General features: G+C 40.7%; 1 protein-coding gene across 4 annotated transcripts in view; it reads left to right on the top strand.

Annotated features, from left to right (window-relative positions):
• si:dkey-112e17.1 (uncharacterized) overlaps positions 1-14,440 on the top strand; it is a 28,396-nt gene extending 13,956 nt beyond the window's left edge. For 3 of the 4 annotated variants that reach the window (XM_006805446.3, XM_006805445.3, XM_006805447.2), the window contains exons 3-7: positions 4,397-4,448; positions 7,306-7,423; positions 8,496-8,632; positions 12,753-12,986; positions 13,203-14,440. In XM_006805446.3, coding sequence (XP_006805509.2) covers positions 4,397-4,448; positions 7,306-7,423; positions 8,496-8,632; positions 12,753-12,986; positions 13,203-13,862 — 1,201 coding nt within the window. In that variant the 3' untranslated portion in view covers positions 13,863-14,440. The remainder of the gene's footprint in view (positions 1-4,396; positions 4,449-7,305; positions 7,424-8,495; positions 8,633-12,752; positions 12,987-13,202) is intronic. The other variant, XM_035914179.2, reaches the window with a different exon arrangement.
• Positions 14,441-14,801: the final 361 nt, after the last annotated feature.

The following is a 14,801-nucleotide window of genomic DNA, read 5'->3' on the forward strand; positions in this document are numbered from 1 at the left end:
ATGACCAACAACAAAATCATGTTGTTGGTAGTGTTTGCATGCACGTTATCATTCTGTGTAAAAACAGGACGAGGTTTTGAGTGAATTCTGGTAAAGCTTCAGTGAATTGTGGTAACAATTCATTAAAGTTTGGTTTGCATTGATCAAGGTGTTCAAGGTCAACTTAATGATTTTTATTGGTCAAAAATTGACACAAAGCCTTAGAACGTAAACTATGATTCTTACAAGTGTAGTGTGTATTGTCAACACATAGAAAGTATTGAGTATGTTTAAAAATATGTCATATTTGACCTCTGACCTGAAGGTCAAAGTGATAGTAATGCTATATAGAGCTATTTAAAACTATTTCTTATTGTCATTGTTTCTATTGACAACATATAGGGAATGACTCATGAGGATTCTAAATATCATGTTACTTTGGACCTCTGACAACCTTTTTTTTTTTCTTTTCTTCTTAACTCCACAACAAGCTTCCTAAAGTACATTTAAGAAGAACAAAGAAAACAAAATACAACACTGTTCCCTTAAAAGTAACTATTGAGCTGCTTTGGCGAAGGTTTGTGTTTTCTGAGTGCCTCTTGTGTTTTGTTTCTGTAACAGTTAATCTATCAATATGCACAAGTGCTTGCTTTTATCCATGAATTTCACAATTTAAAGTTTTATAAAAAAAGCTGGAAAAAATCTAAGATTATGATTTTTCTCTTTTATGTTTTTCATTAAAATGTCAGTTATTTACTTAAATTTCTGAACAAACATTAGTTTTAGAGGTTGGATGTTATGCTTCATTATTTTTGGGCTTTTCAGAAAAGTTCACAGTTCTGGCTCAAATGTAGGTATAACGACCTGAATTCAGTTTTCCTATTTACCTAATTTTTAGGTTTTGTTTTTTTTTCTTATTCTTTTCCCCCATATTTTCTATTAAAAGAGTGTAGAACCTGAAGAGTTTGGGTTTAATCATCTTTCGCTCAGTTTTGTAAGGTCACACTGCAATTTTTTGTGCTTACATGTTTGTTTTTTGAGGTTACTGTTAGATGTTAATTGTTCGCTAATAATCTGATCTTTTGTGTAGCTACAGTTTAAGGGAAATGTCTAACACACATATTTAATTGATTTACAGAACAAAGGCTTTTCAGTAATCCCATCCCTTTTGTGTATTCCTTCTATCAAGTTCTCATCTGTCCAGTTTTGGTTAAAGACCAAAAACCATCCAAAAAAAGATGCATTACCCTTCACCTGTAGCTAAATTGTGGCTAACACTGCCTAGCATGTGCTAGCATGCTACAGTAACATAAGCATGGCAAGTTAGTGCTCTCGCTATGGGCATATCAGCTTATTATTATTATTACTATTATTTAAAAACAAACAATGAGTGTACATATTTCTAGATCAGAGAGTCAAACACATGGCCTTTCATTCATTCCTGAATACACTCACCCATACACCCACATGTTAGGAGAACAAAAGGCCACAGATAATGGCCAAAGGGTTAAAGAGAAGCCAACCTATAGAAACTAGTTTTCTGTAGTCTTTTAAAAGAAACCACAGATTCTGCTGACCTAAAAGGCGGTCCCAGCATTTGGGCACTACAACCTCAAAAGCATGATCTTTTTTTTTTTTTTGTGAATAGCTAGTGAAAGAGTTACAAGACAAGTTAGAGACATTTTTGCATTAAGGTAAAAACCCTGCTTTTGTTAGAATTAAACCTTCCAAATTCTGGTGATTTTACAGGTAATCTCTCCTCAGATATAAAGGAGCTGGGATGACATATTCACACGCACACACACTTATATACACAAAGACTAATACCCTCACACCTACACAGTCATGACATTGTTATGTTGACTCAGCTGGAAGTCTCAGTCCCTGATGTGGTCACCCTCTGTGATTAGTTGGGTTTGGCTGCAACGGTGCGGCTTTCTTGATGTGAAGCATTCTCACCATAGACAGCGGGGCATTCAAGGTACAGCACCTGGCATCAATTCCACTGCACAAAAACACAGAGGCTGCATGAAAGTGAATGGGCGGAGAAAATGGGAACAAGGGACAACGAGGAGAGGTAAAACTGTTGAGTCAGTCAAAAGGTGTAGTTTACAAGTTGTTCCCTCTCCATCCCAGGGGACAATGAACACAAACTGGAGGGTTAAGTTTGGAGGTTTGTAATACTATCTGTTCTGACAAGCAGACTGGTTTAGCTTACTGGTCCAGATAGATTCAGAATTTAGAAATGTTTGGATATGTGCCCGTCTCAGTGTTGAGCTTTCAATGAGAAACCGTTAAATATGATTGGTGTTGATTTCAAATGTTGCTCAGTTTCTCCAACTCATCCGTTAGGCACAATAACCCTTGCGTTCTCACTGTTAATGACGGGGAAATTAGTAACACATGTTCAATAAAATCAAAGAGTAATTAGCAAAAACAAAAACACAAGTCATTCAGAAGCCAGGAAATGCATTACCACGAAACATCAAGCTCACAGAAACCCACAGTAGCAGTTTTTTTTTTCTATTTCAATTGTTCCCTATTAACTTAAACAAGTTCACAGAAACCATTTCAAACCAACTAGTCTGGCGAGTCAGGCGAGATTGTGCAAGTTTAATGCGGCAGTGAGGGTAACTCCCAAGATCCCCTGTTGTCAGAAAACAGCCCAAGGTGCATGAGAGTCACAGCAGGGGTTGCCCTGAGTTGGTAGCTGGATATGAACTCATTCAGCTGAGAGCCATTTTTAATAAAAGGATACTTGCTCAAATATTCCTGGATGCTTCAGTTCTTCACGTGAACCTTAAGAACATGAGAAATCGAATAATAACATCAGACAGATATGTTAGACCTTGATGAACAGGCGAGTGGTTTGAAGACTTTAATAGTAATATCCACATTAATACCTGTGGAGAAGCATATCTAGCTAGATCTGCTGCTCTTCTATGTGATAGCAGCTACAGTGTTCACATCAGAGCGCTGCATGGGGTCAGAATTCACATGTACCTGAAATGAGCATCAGCTCTGACAAATAGGGCTGCCACAAACTATTATTTTGATAGTCGACTAGTCACCGATTATTTTTACGATTAGTCGACTAATCAAATTCATTGGACGTAAAACCTACAGCTTATTGCACCAGCAGCATCTGCTCTTATATAACTATCATTAGCTTACAGCTTTAAGTGTTTAAGGTATGTGCTAACTAAAAATAAAGACAAGATGATAGTTTATTAAATTTTAATTAAATTTGCAGATTGTTTCGGTGAAGTTTAATAAACTCCTTGCTACCTAAAATATAACAGGACACCGGAGTATATTCTCGAGCATCTCACACTTCTGTTAATCAGCTGTCTGCTTGAGTTTATTCAGCTGTGTAAAAACTATAACTTTAATCTCAGCCAAACCGATTCACTCAGGAACAAATAAAATACTAAAAAAAGCCAAACAATAACATTTTTAAGTTATCTAAGTGACTTATATATCATGTTTAACCTGAGTAGCGAAAGACGGTGGGTTTGAAAACTATTTACCGGGAGTCCGGTGTTCTCACGGCTCTAGTGAGCCTAGCCCCCAGCTAGCTATCGAGCTAGTGGGTAACAGACGTCTCCGAAAACGTCGGAGCGCTTTTGAAAATATGTGGTGTCTTGATAAACTGAGCAGATATTTGAGGTTTACACAGCTACATTCTCGCCTGAAAATATGTTAAACGTTTATTTTATGACCCAGAAAGAATAATAAGAGTAATATTAAAGCTAACTAGCTGCCGCCATTGTTGGAAACTGAGCAGGGCTGCGCTATGAATTCTGGGACAGAGCTACTTCTTCTTCGGGGTTTAACGGCAGCTGGCATCCTTGTACATGCAGTGCTGCCATCTTCTGTTTCAGTCCGTTATTACACTCTTAAATCCTACTACTTATTCCTGCATCTTTTGTGATCTTACAAAGCTTCAAACGACGCGTCGACTATTAAATTAGTCGTCGAAGATTTTAATAGTCGACGTAATCGTGACTAGTCGACTAATCGTGGCAGCCCTACTGACAAAATGAAAATCCCTAGAGGAAGAGTAATGTCAAAGACAGCTCAGCAACAACCACCCTGTGAACGGTTAAAGCAGACTGGAGCGTATGTGTGACGGCCCGTCCTTCCACACTGTAACACAGCAATTACTGAGTGGAAATAGCTCTGGGATTGAGGTGGCTAGTGTTATCAGGAAGCTCTCATATCAATTCAGTTTTATGTGGTGGTGTCAATTTTCACATTTGTGGTTGAAATTACAAACCCCCAGAGGAGTTTTTTATTTTTGAGAAAACACTGCTCAGAGTGGGGAAACAACTGAGGTCAGCTGTAAAATTCAAATATCAGATGTGTCTTTTAAAATAAATTGAATTGCTGTGGTATTTCCTTTCTTTTTTTCCAGACCCAAACTGTGTCCAAAAAGGGCCAGCTCCTGCGCATCCAGCAACTCTGAGGTACAAATATTACTGCAGTTAAGTGTAAAAAGTGATGATCTTCCCAGAAGGTGTTGGCTTTTTGACATACTTGGACAAGTAAACATGCGATCTTTTTTTTTTAAACGACACCTAAATATAATGTGTTCAGACAAGGGAGACATAAATGGCATTTTGCCGTTATATTTATAGTTTGAATAATATAAATTACAATGTATTCACATTAGGAAAAAAATAAAGTACAATTCTACATTTATTGCACCTTTTTAAATCCATAAAATTGGAATAGTTTTTACAGATTGATTTCAAAGATCCTCAAGAGTGCTTGAGGATAATCTGAGGATGTGTGTGTGTGTGAAGATTGTAGGTCAACAGAACGAGGACACTAAGCACACTTATTAAATCGACAAATTAGTTCTTTTTCAGTAAATTTTCCTTTTACTGAAAAAGAAGAAATGGAGCATCATGGAATCACACTGTTTAAACCTAGACTTGAATTTTGTAGATTGTGCTGTACATGCATGAAAACCATTACATTTCATGCAGCGCAGGAAATTTGGATGGTGGCGATTAAAAGTGTGAAAATTGCCCACAAGAAGGGAAGCTCTTGAAACGAAATATTCACTAGGAAAAGTAGGAGGCACTTCACATCTCTGTGAGAGGCTTGTGTCCTAACAGTGTATTCATGCTACCAACAAAACACACTGGAGGCTTAAACTAAAGTTTTAGCTGTGATGTAGCTTTGTATGTTGCAAGGAGCGGAAAACGTGGAATAAGAAGACGGTATTTCTAGGATGATATTAACTTTATGTTTCACTTCGGCCGGGGTGTAATGCTCAACTCTGACAGTCTGTTAGGATAGTACAAACGCAGTATGGTGATAGTGGAGTAAGAGGGACAGCAGTTACCAGCAAAATGCCAACAATAAATGTAATTATTGATATTGGTGTTTAGGGCTGTGCGATATGACCAAAATCTCATATCCCGATATAAGACATCCCGATAATGATATAAATCACAAAAATGTAACATTTTCTGTAAATTCTGTGAATCTCGGGCAGCTCGACTTGTGTGAAGTGTTTCCAGCTGCGCGTCATGTAGCTGGAGTCGAGTGTTTTAACCGATGCATGAAACGATACATTTTTAGACATAACGCCCGCCGTTTTCTTTATGAGTATTTATTACACGGCGTGCTGCGGGAAAAAGCCTGTTCTAACGTTTGAGTCTAAGGTTTATTTTTTAGCACCTGGCGGCTCTTTTTTAATTCTCATCCGTAAATAATCTGCTCTTTCACGTGATGCAGTTTATTTTGAAAAGTCTCAACAGGATCTTGAGCTTTATTGTGAAAGGATTATGTGGAACAAGCGGACACGCGGTGGTTTTACCGTCGTTGTTGCTAACGACTACGCATAAAAACAAAAGCTTGTCTGTCTGTAGTGTGGTTATATTAAATATAAGAGAAAGAGAGAACTTTAATAAAATAATATAACCACTACAGTGACCATCAAAACCATGAAAAAATATTGTCGTAAACAGTTTATTTTGCGACACCACGAAACAAACGATAGCGTATATGAAACTATAGACGTTTTTATATCGTCATCCGATATATATCGTTATATCGAACAGCCCTATTGGTGTTTATTATTTAGAACACAGGGACTATTATATTGTGTGATCATAATTTAAACAAGTACTGGTGGTGGTCAGAGGGCCCGGTGGCGCCGGTGTCCGGCAGCCTCGCCTCTGCCAGTGCGCCCCAGGGTGGCTGTGGCTACAATGTAGCTGCCATCACCAGTGTGTGAATGGATGTGTAAAGCGCGTTGGGGTCCTTAAGGACTAGGAAAGCGCTTTACAGATACAGGCCATTTTACCCAAATAAAAAATGATTTGACTAAAAGCTTATTATTATATTTGAACTATATAAATATTAATTATAACACTGGTCCACAAAATGTCCTAAATGATGATAAAAAACAATACTAATAATACAGATCTGAGATCATAATTTCATCTCTCTATTAAATTAAGGAATTTCTGTTTGAGTCATTTGTCGTTTCCTATCTCCAACCGTTCACACCGTCTACTTCAAACCTGTATTGACGAGGATCACATGTAGTGTTGAATTTGAGGTCTGTTGGTTTTTTCCTGTCGCTAGGCAATCAATGGCAGGAACCTGAGGCCCATGTTGCCAGGCATTAACATTACAATAAAATGTCTAATGTTTCAAGACTCACAGATTCTTGAGTCTTGATTCTTCCATGACATCTATGACAACACGGAGCAGTTAATCAAAGAGGGGAGAAAACAAATCTTTTCATTGTGGAGACGAGGGGAGCAACAGGGAGTGAAAACGCAAACAAAACAATGCTTTAAAAAAAGTCAGTCCACGAGCTTATAATGTGAAAGCTTCCCGCACAGACGAGCGTGTCAAGTAAGAACCGTCTTTGCTGGAAACCGACATCAAGCTCACAGGACGGGCTGACCCAAACTCTAGCCTGGAGACTGGAGGAACACCCACTCCAAAATTGATGACTCCACCACTTAGGGTGCTAATCTGTGATCCTTGTATGGATTCTTAAAGGATGTGATTAGAAAACTTCACCAGTGGACTTGGAAAGCTGTGAAATTGGCTTTCCCACAGTCTAAAGAGACCTTCAAAACCAAAGGTGGACCAACTGGCACCTACCACTGTTTCATAAATCCGTCATTTAAGCTACATGTAAAAGAAGCTGTTAAACGTTTGAATTTAACTGAATGTACTGAAACTGACCAAAAGGCAGAGTGACACCAGACCATGAAACTGCTGCTGGGTGAACAAATAGTTCTGCATTACTGGCAGCTTCTCTGCAGATAAACTTACAGTGTTATGTTGTAGGTGCCGGAGGGAGTCCAGAACACCGTGGCTGAGGTCAGTGAGCTGCAGCCGATTGCTGAGAATCAGGCCAACCAGGAGGCGACCACAGAGCAGGACAACAACAACCTGCCACACACAGGTTGAGAGGACACACACCTGCACATACATCGATGTCCTCCCCCCAGTGAATAGTCTAGTTCACTGGAATACTTATGCTGGCCATTTAATAAATAAATTGCATTCATACTCAGAATTAAACTGTGTAATAGAGTCTTACAAGGAATGCACTGAGAGGCACTGTGGCAAGCCCAAAGACTATGAATAGCATGTTACTGTGGATGTCGTTTATAAATCACTTCGATTTATAGCTGCATAGCATGCTTGAACATTTGATGAGAATCATTTCAGGAATGACAATGATACTTCCGAGAACATAAATCTGTCATTAATTCATTTCCTGGGAAAGTGCTGATAAAGTTTAAGTGCACTCATTTAAAAGTGAAGACTTGGGGTTGAGAAGAGGCTTGTGTTTTTATTGCTGTCAAGATTAATTGTGCGTTAAGCAGCATGCAATTGACTATCTCTGCTTGGCTCTTTTTATATGTGTGTTTTGCTATGATGGTTATCTGTGCTCATGCCAACCACAAGCTGCTTTAATGTTTCCAAACAAAAAGCTGCTGTCTCTGGAAAAGGAAACGGGGAAACTCTTTCTTGTTTTACAATTTTCCCAGCGGGCTTTTGTGAAATGGCTCGGGTTTAAAAACTATAAATGTTGTAAAATATTAGATTAAAACAATGAGAAAGACTCTGTAGAGTTTTGAGTGGAAAGTAAAATTGCATTAGTTTTGGAGCAGCAAACAGGCTGGATCCTGGAACAGTCCAAAGATTTCTCTCTCGGTGGGACTGAACCCAGGCTCAGAGATTTGTGGGTTGTGGCATTTAACCCACAAAGCAGCCTGGGAGTAGTTTGATCAGCAGGGGAGCGCAGGCCCCTCTCTATGTGTTCCGGTCACAGACAAAACACACAGCTTACAAACAATGACTGAGTTAAGGTTAGCCTCCTCTGAATGTTGTTTCATTTGACCATTTTGAGTTGCAGTACACAAATCATCAGTAGCAAAAAGGCCTTGAAGAACGATGTAGCAAGAAACCCACGTGGAGCGTAATGTCAGCAGCGAGAACTGTCTAAACTTGTCTTTGTGTTTCTGCAGTCACTGCTAGTGGCGATGGATCTCACAGTGCAGATGTGGACCTCTCCTGCAGCGGTTTGACTGAGCTCGACCTTGGTGCCGATGAAGTTTTCATTGTGTCCTCAGGCCCGAGTGGCCTCCCCCCCTCACCTCACACGGTAACATCTTGTTTCACACCAGTGAATTTCACCAGATAGTCATAGTAGAAAAAAGATACACCCTCTTAGGTTTTAGCAGGTCTTAAATTTATGTAAATGAACTACATATAACCTGTTACCCTATTTCATCATTTAACACACAAGCCAAAATGAAGAAGCAGTGTTGGACACTCCTACTGCTTCCATGGAATTAAGGAATATGAGTAGTAGTTTGGTGGTCCGGAGCATTAAGGTGTGTGATCCCAAGGAGGAAAAATATCATCAGTGACCTTAACCCTTTAAGACCTACCAAAGAACCAAGTCCGCCAGAGCTTATATTATATTTTTACATGCTGTAGTGTCGTTTTTGGGAGCATTTCATGTTGCTGTACATCAATACAACCATTATAGCCTAAATTTTAATAATATGTCTGCATTAAGTGCATAGTAATTATATAAATTTCAAAAAAGTGCAATAAACTACAAAAAAATTGAAAATCGTTTTTGTTTTTTTAACATATATTTCTAGTTAGAGAAATTTAAGAGGCTTATCCCTCAAAACTGTAAATACAAAAAAGTTGCACAAAATAGTTTCCCACCACAGGAAATTTATTTTAAGTGTCTTCATAGTTTTATTTTTGAAATACACCAATTTTTATACACTGCAGGAAAAACAAATATAAATATTATAGTGCAAATATGCAAAAAAGCAGATTATGCATCAAAATAAACTATTTCCAGCAGTGCAATATGAGTCCTAAGCATCCCAGAAACGACACAGAAAGTCATAAAGTCAAAGATAACTTTTAAAAACACCAGTATAGGCTCATGAGGCCCTGATGGTAAAAAACTACATTTCTGCGAAATGACGTCACTTCCGGTTTCAGGCAGGTCATGGCGGACATGCGATAATTCGAGCTGACGTCTATTCCAACGTAGGAAGTGTTATGAACAGCTGATCGGATCGGCAAAGCCTGTTTCTGGAATATTATGTTTTTGTTGCTGCAAGTGCTTTTTATGCAGTTTTTGCAAAGCTATATGTGGAAGGAAACTGTGACCGAGGACAAGCTGATGGCATAAGATGTAAGTACAACTCCTCCGGTTTCATATGCAAAAAAAATTATTGCGCTAGCTCACGTGGTTGCAGAGCTACCGGGATTTAAAAATAGTTGCAAACGGAGCGTGCCCGCTCCAACCGGCTTTAAAGGGTCAAAGAAGCAAATGTTACTGCCCATCAATCTGGGAAGGATTATCAGGCTATTTCCAAACAATTATTAAAGTCAACTGTTCAGTGAGAAAGATTATTCACAAGTGGACAGAATCTTTCCGGGTTTAGCCATCCCAGCAAGTTCACCCAAAGATGAGATTGTACAATGATCAGGAAAATTGCAATAACCCCAAGAGCTGCATGTCTCACTCTACAGGCCCCAGTTAACATGTTAAAGTTCATGACCGTACACTTAGAAAAAGACTGGTCAAGTATGACTTAATTGGAAGTGTTGCCAGAAGAAAATCTTTAACTCTCTCCAATAGCCTAGACTGCTGGGGCTTCCCATGATGCACGAGTGTTTCTTCTTCACTCTGCGTGCTACACACCTAATCATTGGTTATTATTAATCTCTGGCTCTCTTCCACAGTATGTCTTTTGTCCTGTCTCCCTCTCCTCTCCTACATCCGATCTCATCAGATGGCCCCGCCCCTCTCTGAGCCTGGTTCTGCTGGAGGTTTCTTCCTGTTAAAAGGGAGTTTTTTCTTTCCACTGTCGCCAAAGTGCTTGCTCGTAGAGGGCCATCTGATTGTTGGACTTTTCCCTGTGTTATTGTAGGGTCTTTACCAGAATGTATAAAGAGCCTTGAGGCGACTGTTGTTGTGATTTGGCGGTGTGTATATAAGTGAAGAACATGGCAGCACAGTGTCGGTTTGCAAATTTGCGTCTGAACGAACCACAAGATTTGTGGAGAATGTCCTTTAGACAGATGAGACCAAAGTGAAGACATTTGGCCGTAAGGACAGAACCACATTTGGTGAAAACCAAACATATCAGCACAAACACGTCATGCCAGCTGTCAGCACAATGGTGGACGGGTGATGATTTGGGCTTGTTTTGCAGCTACAGGGCACCTTGCAGTCAACTGTTAGCTCCTCTGCAGGCCATCTGTCTGACCTCTCAAGCTTTGCCCAGATTGTGTCATGCAACAGGACAAAGATCCCAAGCATGCTTGATGAATTGGACCAAATCTGATGACCGCTTATTGTCAAACTGCGCCCATCGTTTTTGTTTATGTGAATTAGGTGTAAAACTAATTCCCATCCATTTTATTTAGCATGCTACTGACATGGCTCTGGGGGAACAACAAATGACGTGGATGTAGTCTTATAATCATAGAGTGGAAAGTGAAATTGTGTGTTCAATCTCAAGGTCACGCTCTGCGTGGGTGATGTTGTTGCTTTGAGGAAATGATCCCTGAATCAGTGAACATCAGAGGTGGCGGGGCATTCAGTGCTTTGAACTGACCTAGTGTTGCAACGGCACATGAGGATAATTAAAAGATAGGACATGTGTTGGGGAAGCAATAGTTCAATCTGGCATTTTTTTTTCTTGCTGCTTTTTTGTATTCTCAGAATAAGAGTTGGCATAAAACAGCTTTGGCAGCTTTTTGAAGGGCTGGCAAGCTTTTCTGCAGCCTAGGCTAATGGAGTATTATCTTCCGAGCCAGATTCCCAGCTCCAATTGTGTGTGTGTTTGTGTGTTGGTGTGTGTCATGCACGCTTTGACGCACAGTGTGTGTGGTCTGCCTGTGTGTGTCCTCGGTGCATGTAAATACGGTTTAGAAAATGTTGCAAAATTCATCTTCTCGGCGTCAGTGCCAGGTACACTTCCAGGTCGGCGTGGTGCTTCTTGTGTTACACACGATGCCCTGAGCCGTAAACCCCCTTTTGATAAAAATTTCGCTGCAAAAGACCCTTTCTGAGAAGAGCTTCGATTTAGCGGTACAGCGATGAGAAGATTGGAAAACGTTGCTGTAGGCAGGGCTGATGAGATCAAGGCAGAGAAAGTCTGGATCAAAACGGTCTGGTACATTCCTCGCCGTCTGAAAATCAACAGACTTTATTCGGCTTGTTCCATTTTCTAGGGAGTATGTCAAACTTTTCCAAGTATCCCTAAATGGTCCCCAGTCTCACCTTTGGAACTGCAGTGCACTGAACTGGGTGGCTGAGTTCTTGCCTCATCTTTCAAGACTACAAGTTCCTATTGTGTTCTCAGGCTTTGGCGTGGAAAAGAACATTTTATATAAACCCCTAGCTAATTCTTGTCTAGACAAAGCTAGCTGCTAGTGACTCTGAGGGCCGGATTATCGCTCTCTGATGAGTGCAACTCCCAAGACATTATAAAGCGATCTCCACACATCCAGGTTGTCGATATTTAGCCTCTTAAGCTCAAGTGAAATGACCTATATGAGGCTCCGGCTCCTAAAATGCTTCTTTGTTTTGGTCCTGGAGCGTAAACTTCCCACAGTAATACCACAGATGTCTCTAAAATTGTTCCAAAGCCTGTGCTGTTCTCTTGACAGTTTTAATATACTTAATAATGATGAGATTTGTACGTGAGCCACACATGCTCAGCTGGCTGGCTGTGTGACAGAGCTAGGCTAATCAGAACACTTCCTTTCTTGTTAATCCGTTAATGTGGTACACAGGAAAGTCTGTGGGGAGATATTTAGGTGAGGAGGAAATGCAGCAGGTGCAACCAGCAGACAGTTGTTCCTAATGTTCACACCTGAGGGGATACATTGTTGCACAGTGATGCTATTTGCTGATTTGGCAGCAGTTTAAGTGCAGCACAGCAGAGAATACTTTTTGTTTGTTTGTTTGAGATTTAACTATTTGGTTTTCTGCTCTTAAAATATTCCTACTGGTGTCTTAATTTGATTATTACATATACACATCTGCTGCACTCTCCTTGTTGCCTGGTTAGAATATTTTTTCCTCCTCTTCTTTTGTGATAAGATGAGGTAGTGCTTCTGTTTTTGATCCATGCTTGACTCAGTAAAAGCTGCCTAAGATATTAAAGATTGTAGCTGCATTTTTCTTATCGTGTGATGTTTTCACCTTCTTATACTTTGCCACGTGTATCTTTCAGCAGCGGGAGAGGTTTCTGCGACACAGTGACACTGGTCCTGTAGGCGATTGGCCGTCACCACTAGAATCCTCCACCTCACCTGGATCCAGATCAGTCAAGGATGGCAACGGCTGTGCCAGACCGAGGGCGTGGAGTGTCCGCACCTTCCAGGACTTCCTCCCTCCATTGCCACAGCTTCATAAGAAGTGGTGCAGCTGGAACTCCACCAGTCCCTTCACCAAGCTGGTGGACAGCGTCAGTACTACAATCATTACATACAAAATAAAACGAAGCTACTTGAATGGTCAGATTCTACCAACAGACTACGTAAAATATGATTTGGATGAACTGACCCTTGAAGAATGTTCATGAAATGTAAAATGAGCAGTTTAGGAAAACTTTGTGAACAAGCAGGATTTTCCATCACCAGTTGGTTAAATTAAAGTCTGTTAATTGTGGATATCGTTCCAGACTCCATCCAGTTTGGTTGCTAACTGCAGAGGTGGCGACAGCAGGAAGGTTTTCTCTGATGTTCACCTGGAAGGCAAGGCAGATACCAGCACAGCCTCAGACTCATCCATCAGCAATGCCTCCTATCCGCTCACGCAGCCTGCCCAAAGACAGCGGCGCCTCAACTCCACCAGCAACCTGCGACGTCCTCGGTTCACAGGGCTGTGTTTTGGCCTCCTCTCAGCGACAGCAGACCTGGCGAAGGCTCCGGGCTCCTCCTCCTCAGAGCCAGTCTCTAGAGCCTCTTCCTCCCCTCAGTGTCAAATTGAGAGTGGCCATGCTCGAGATTTCCCAGGTGAGGGTGATCACATCAGCGTGCCTGTGTTTGCCATCTCTGAGGAAGAGGACCGGCAGCCTCTGGTCCCAGCCGAACATCTGGAGCAGACCTCCGCATCTGCTTTGCTCAACGGGCTGGTTACAGGGACATGCGAAGACAAGGCGCCTGTTCTAGGAAGCACCAACCTCGGCTCCCAGAGGCCCAGAGCAGAGTGGAGGCTTTGGGGAAGCCAGGTGTCAGGAGGGGTTGGTTCACTCTCCTCCAGCGAGTCGAACGCAGTCGACAGCAGCCAGCCGTCTCTCAGCGTGTCCACAGGGCTGTGCAGTGTGACCAACCAGATGTGACACGATGGTGATGAGCAGGGACTCTGGTGGGCCAGTTCTGCATTTCTGAACTCTTAGTGTCACTGGGATACATCTCATTTACTCCTTTAATTTCCAAAATCAACTCTTACAGAATTGCATCTCCTGTAGCTTCCTGATGGTATACATGCATATTATTCTCACTGTAGTTTTTCTATTTTTATAAAGTTTGTTGTTTCGCACCTTTCAGTGAGTTGTAACTCCAACCACGGCACTGTTTTCATTAGCTCTGTTATTGTGGATTTTCTTCTTCCTGTGCCAGCTGTTTGCTTTCTTTTTTTGATCTTCTTCATGGGGACGCTTCTTTAGTACATCGTAGCAAATACTTAGTTGCATATTACCTAAAAGTGTTCTACACAGTATAGATGATACATTTATATTAATGCTACAACAGTTCAGGCATTCAGTGTGTACCCCTAAGACTGATGCTGGATTATAAAAGGGAAATCAAAATAAAAGCATATTAAGTACCAATATACACCATTACATAGCATAAAGACAGAACTAGCATTCACAATAGTATTTTAAAAAAAGAAAGTATGAATAAATGTAAAGTTTTAATAAAGGCAATATCATTTGCAGCTTGTTGTTGATTAACTCAGAGCTACACAGAGTAAAAACTTGTTTGAAACCATTCAAAGGCTACGTCCACACGTACCCGGGTATTTTTGAAAACGCAGATTTTTCTATGCGTTTGCACCTTTCGTCCACACGTAAACGGCGTTTTTGGTCACTGAAAACGGAGATTTCTAAAAACTCCGGCCAGGGTGGATATTTTCTAAAACTCCGTTTTTGCATTTTCATGTGGACGACAAGAACGGAGAAAACGCAGCGTCAAAGATGTGCGCATTTTTTGACGTCACACTGTGCGTCACGTTGTTTCGGTGAAATGAATTTCTACAATACTGTTACTGTTACTTG

Source organism: Neolamprologus brichardi, chromosome 12 (assembly GCF_056152115.1).
Source record: "Neolamprologus brichardi isolate AB-2024 chromosome 12, ASM5615211v1, whole genome shotgun sequence".
In the NCBI taxonomy this organism is placed as follows: Eukaryota; Metazoa; Chordata; class Actinopteri; order Cichliformes; family Cichlidae; genus Neolamprologus; species Neolamprologus brichardi.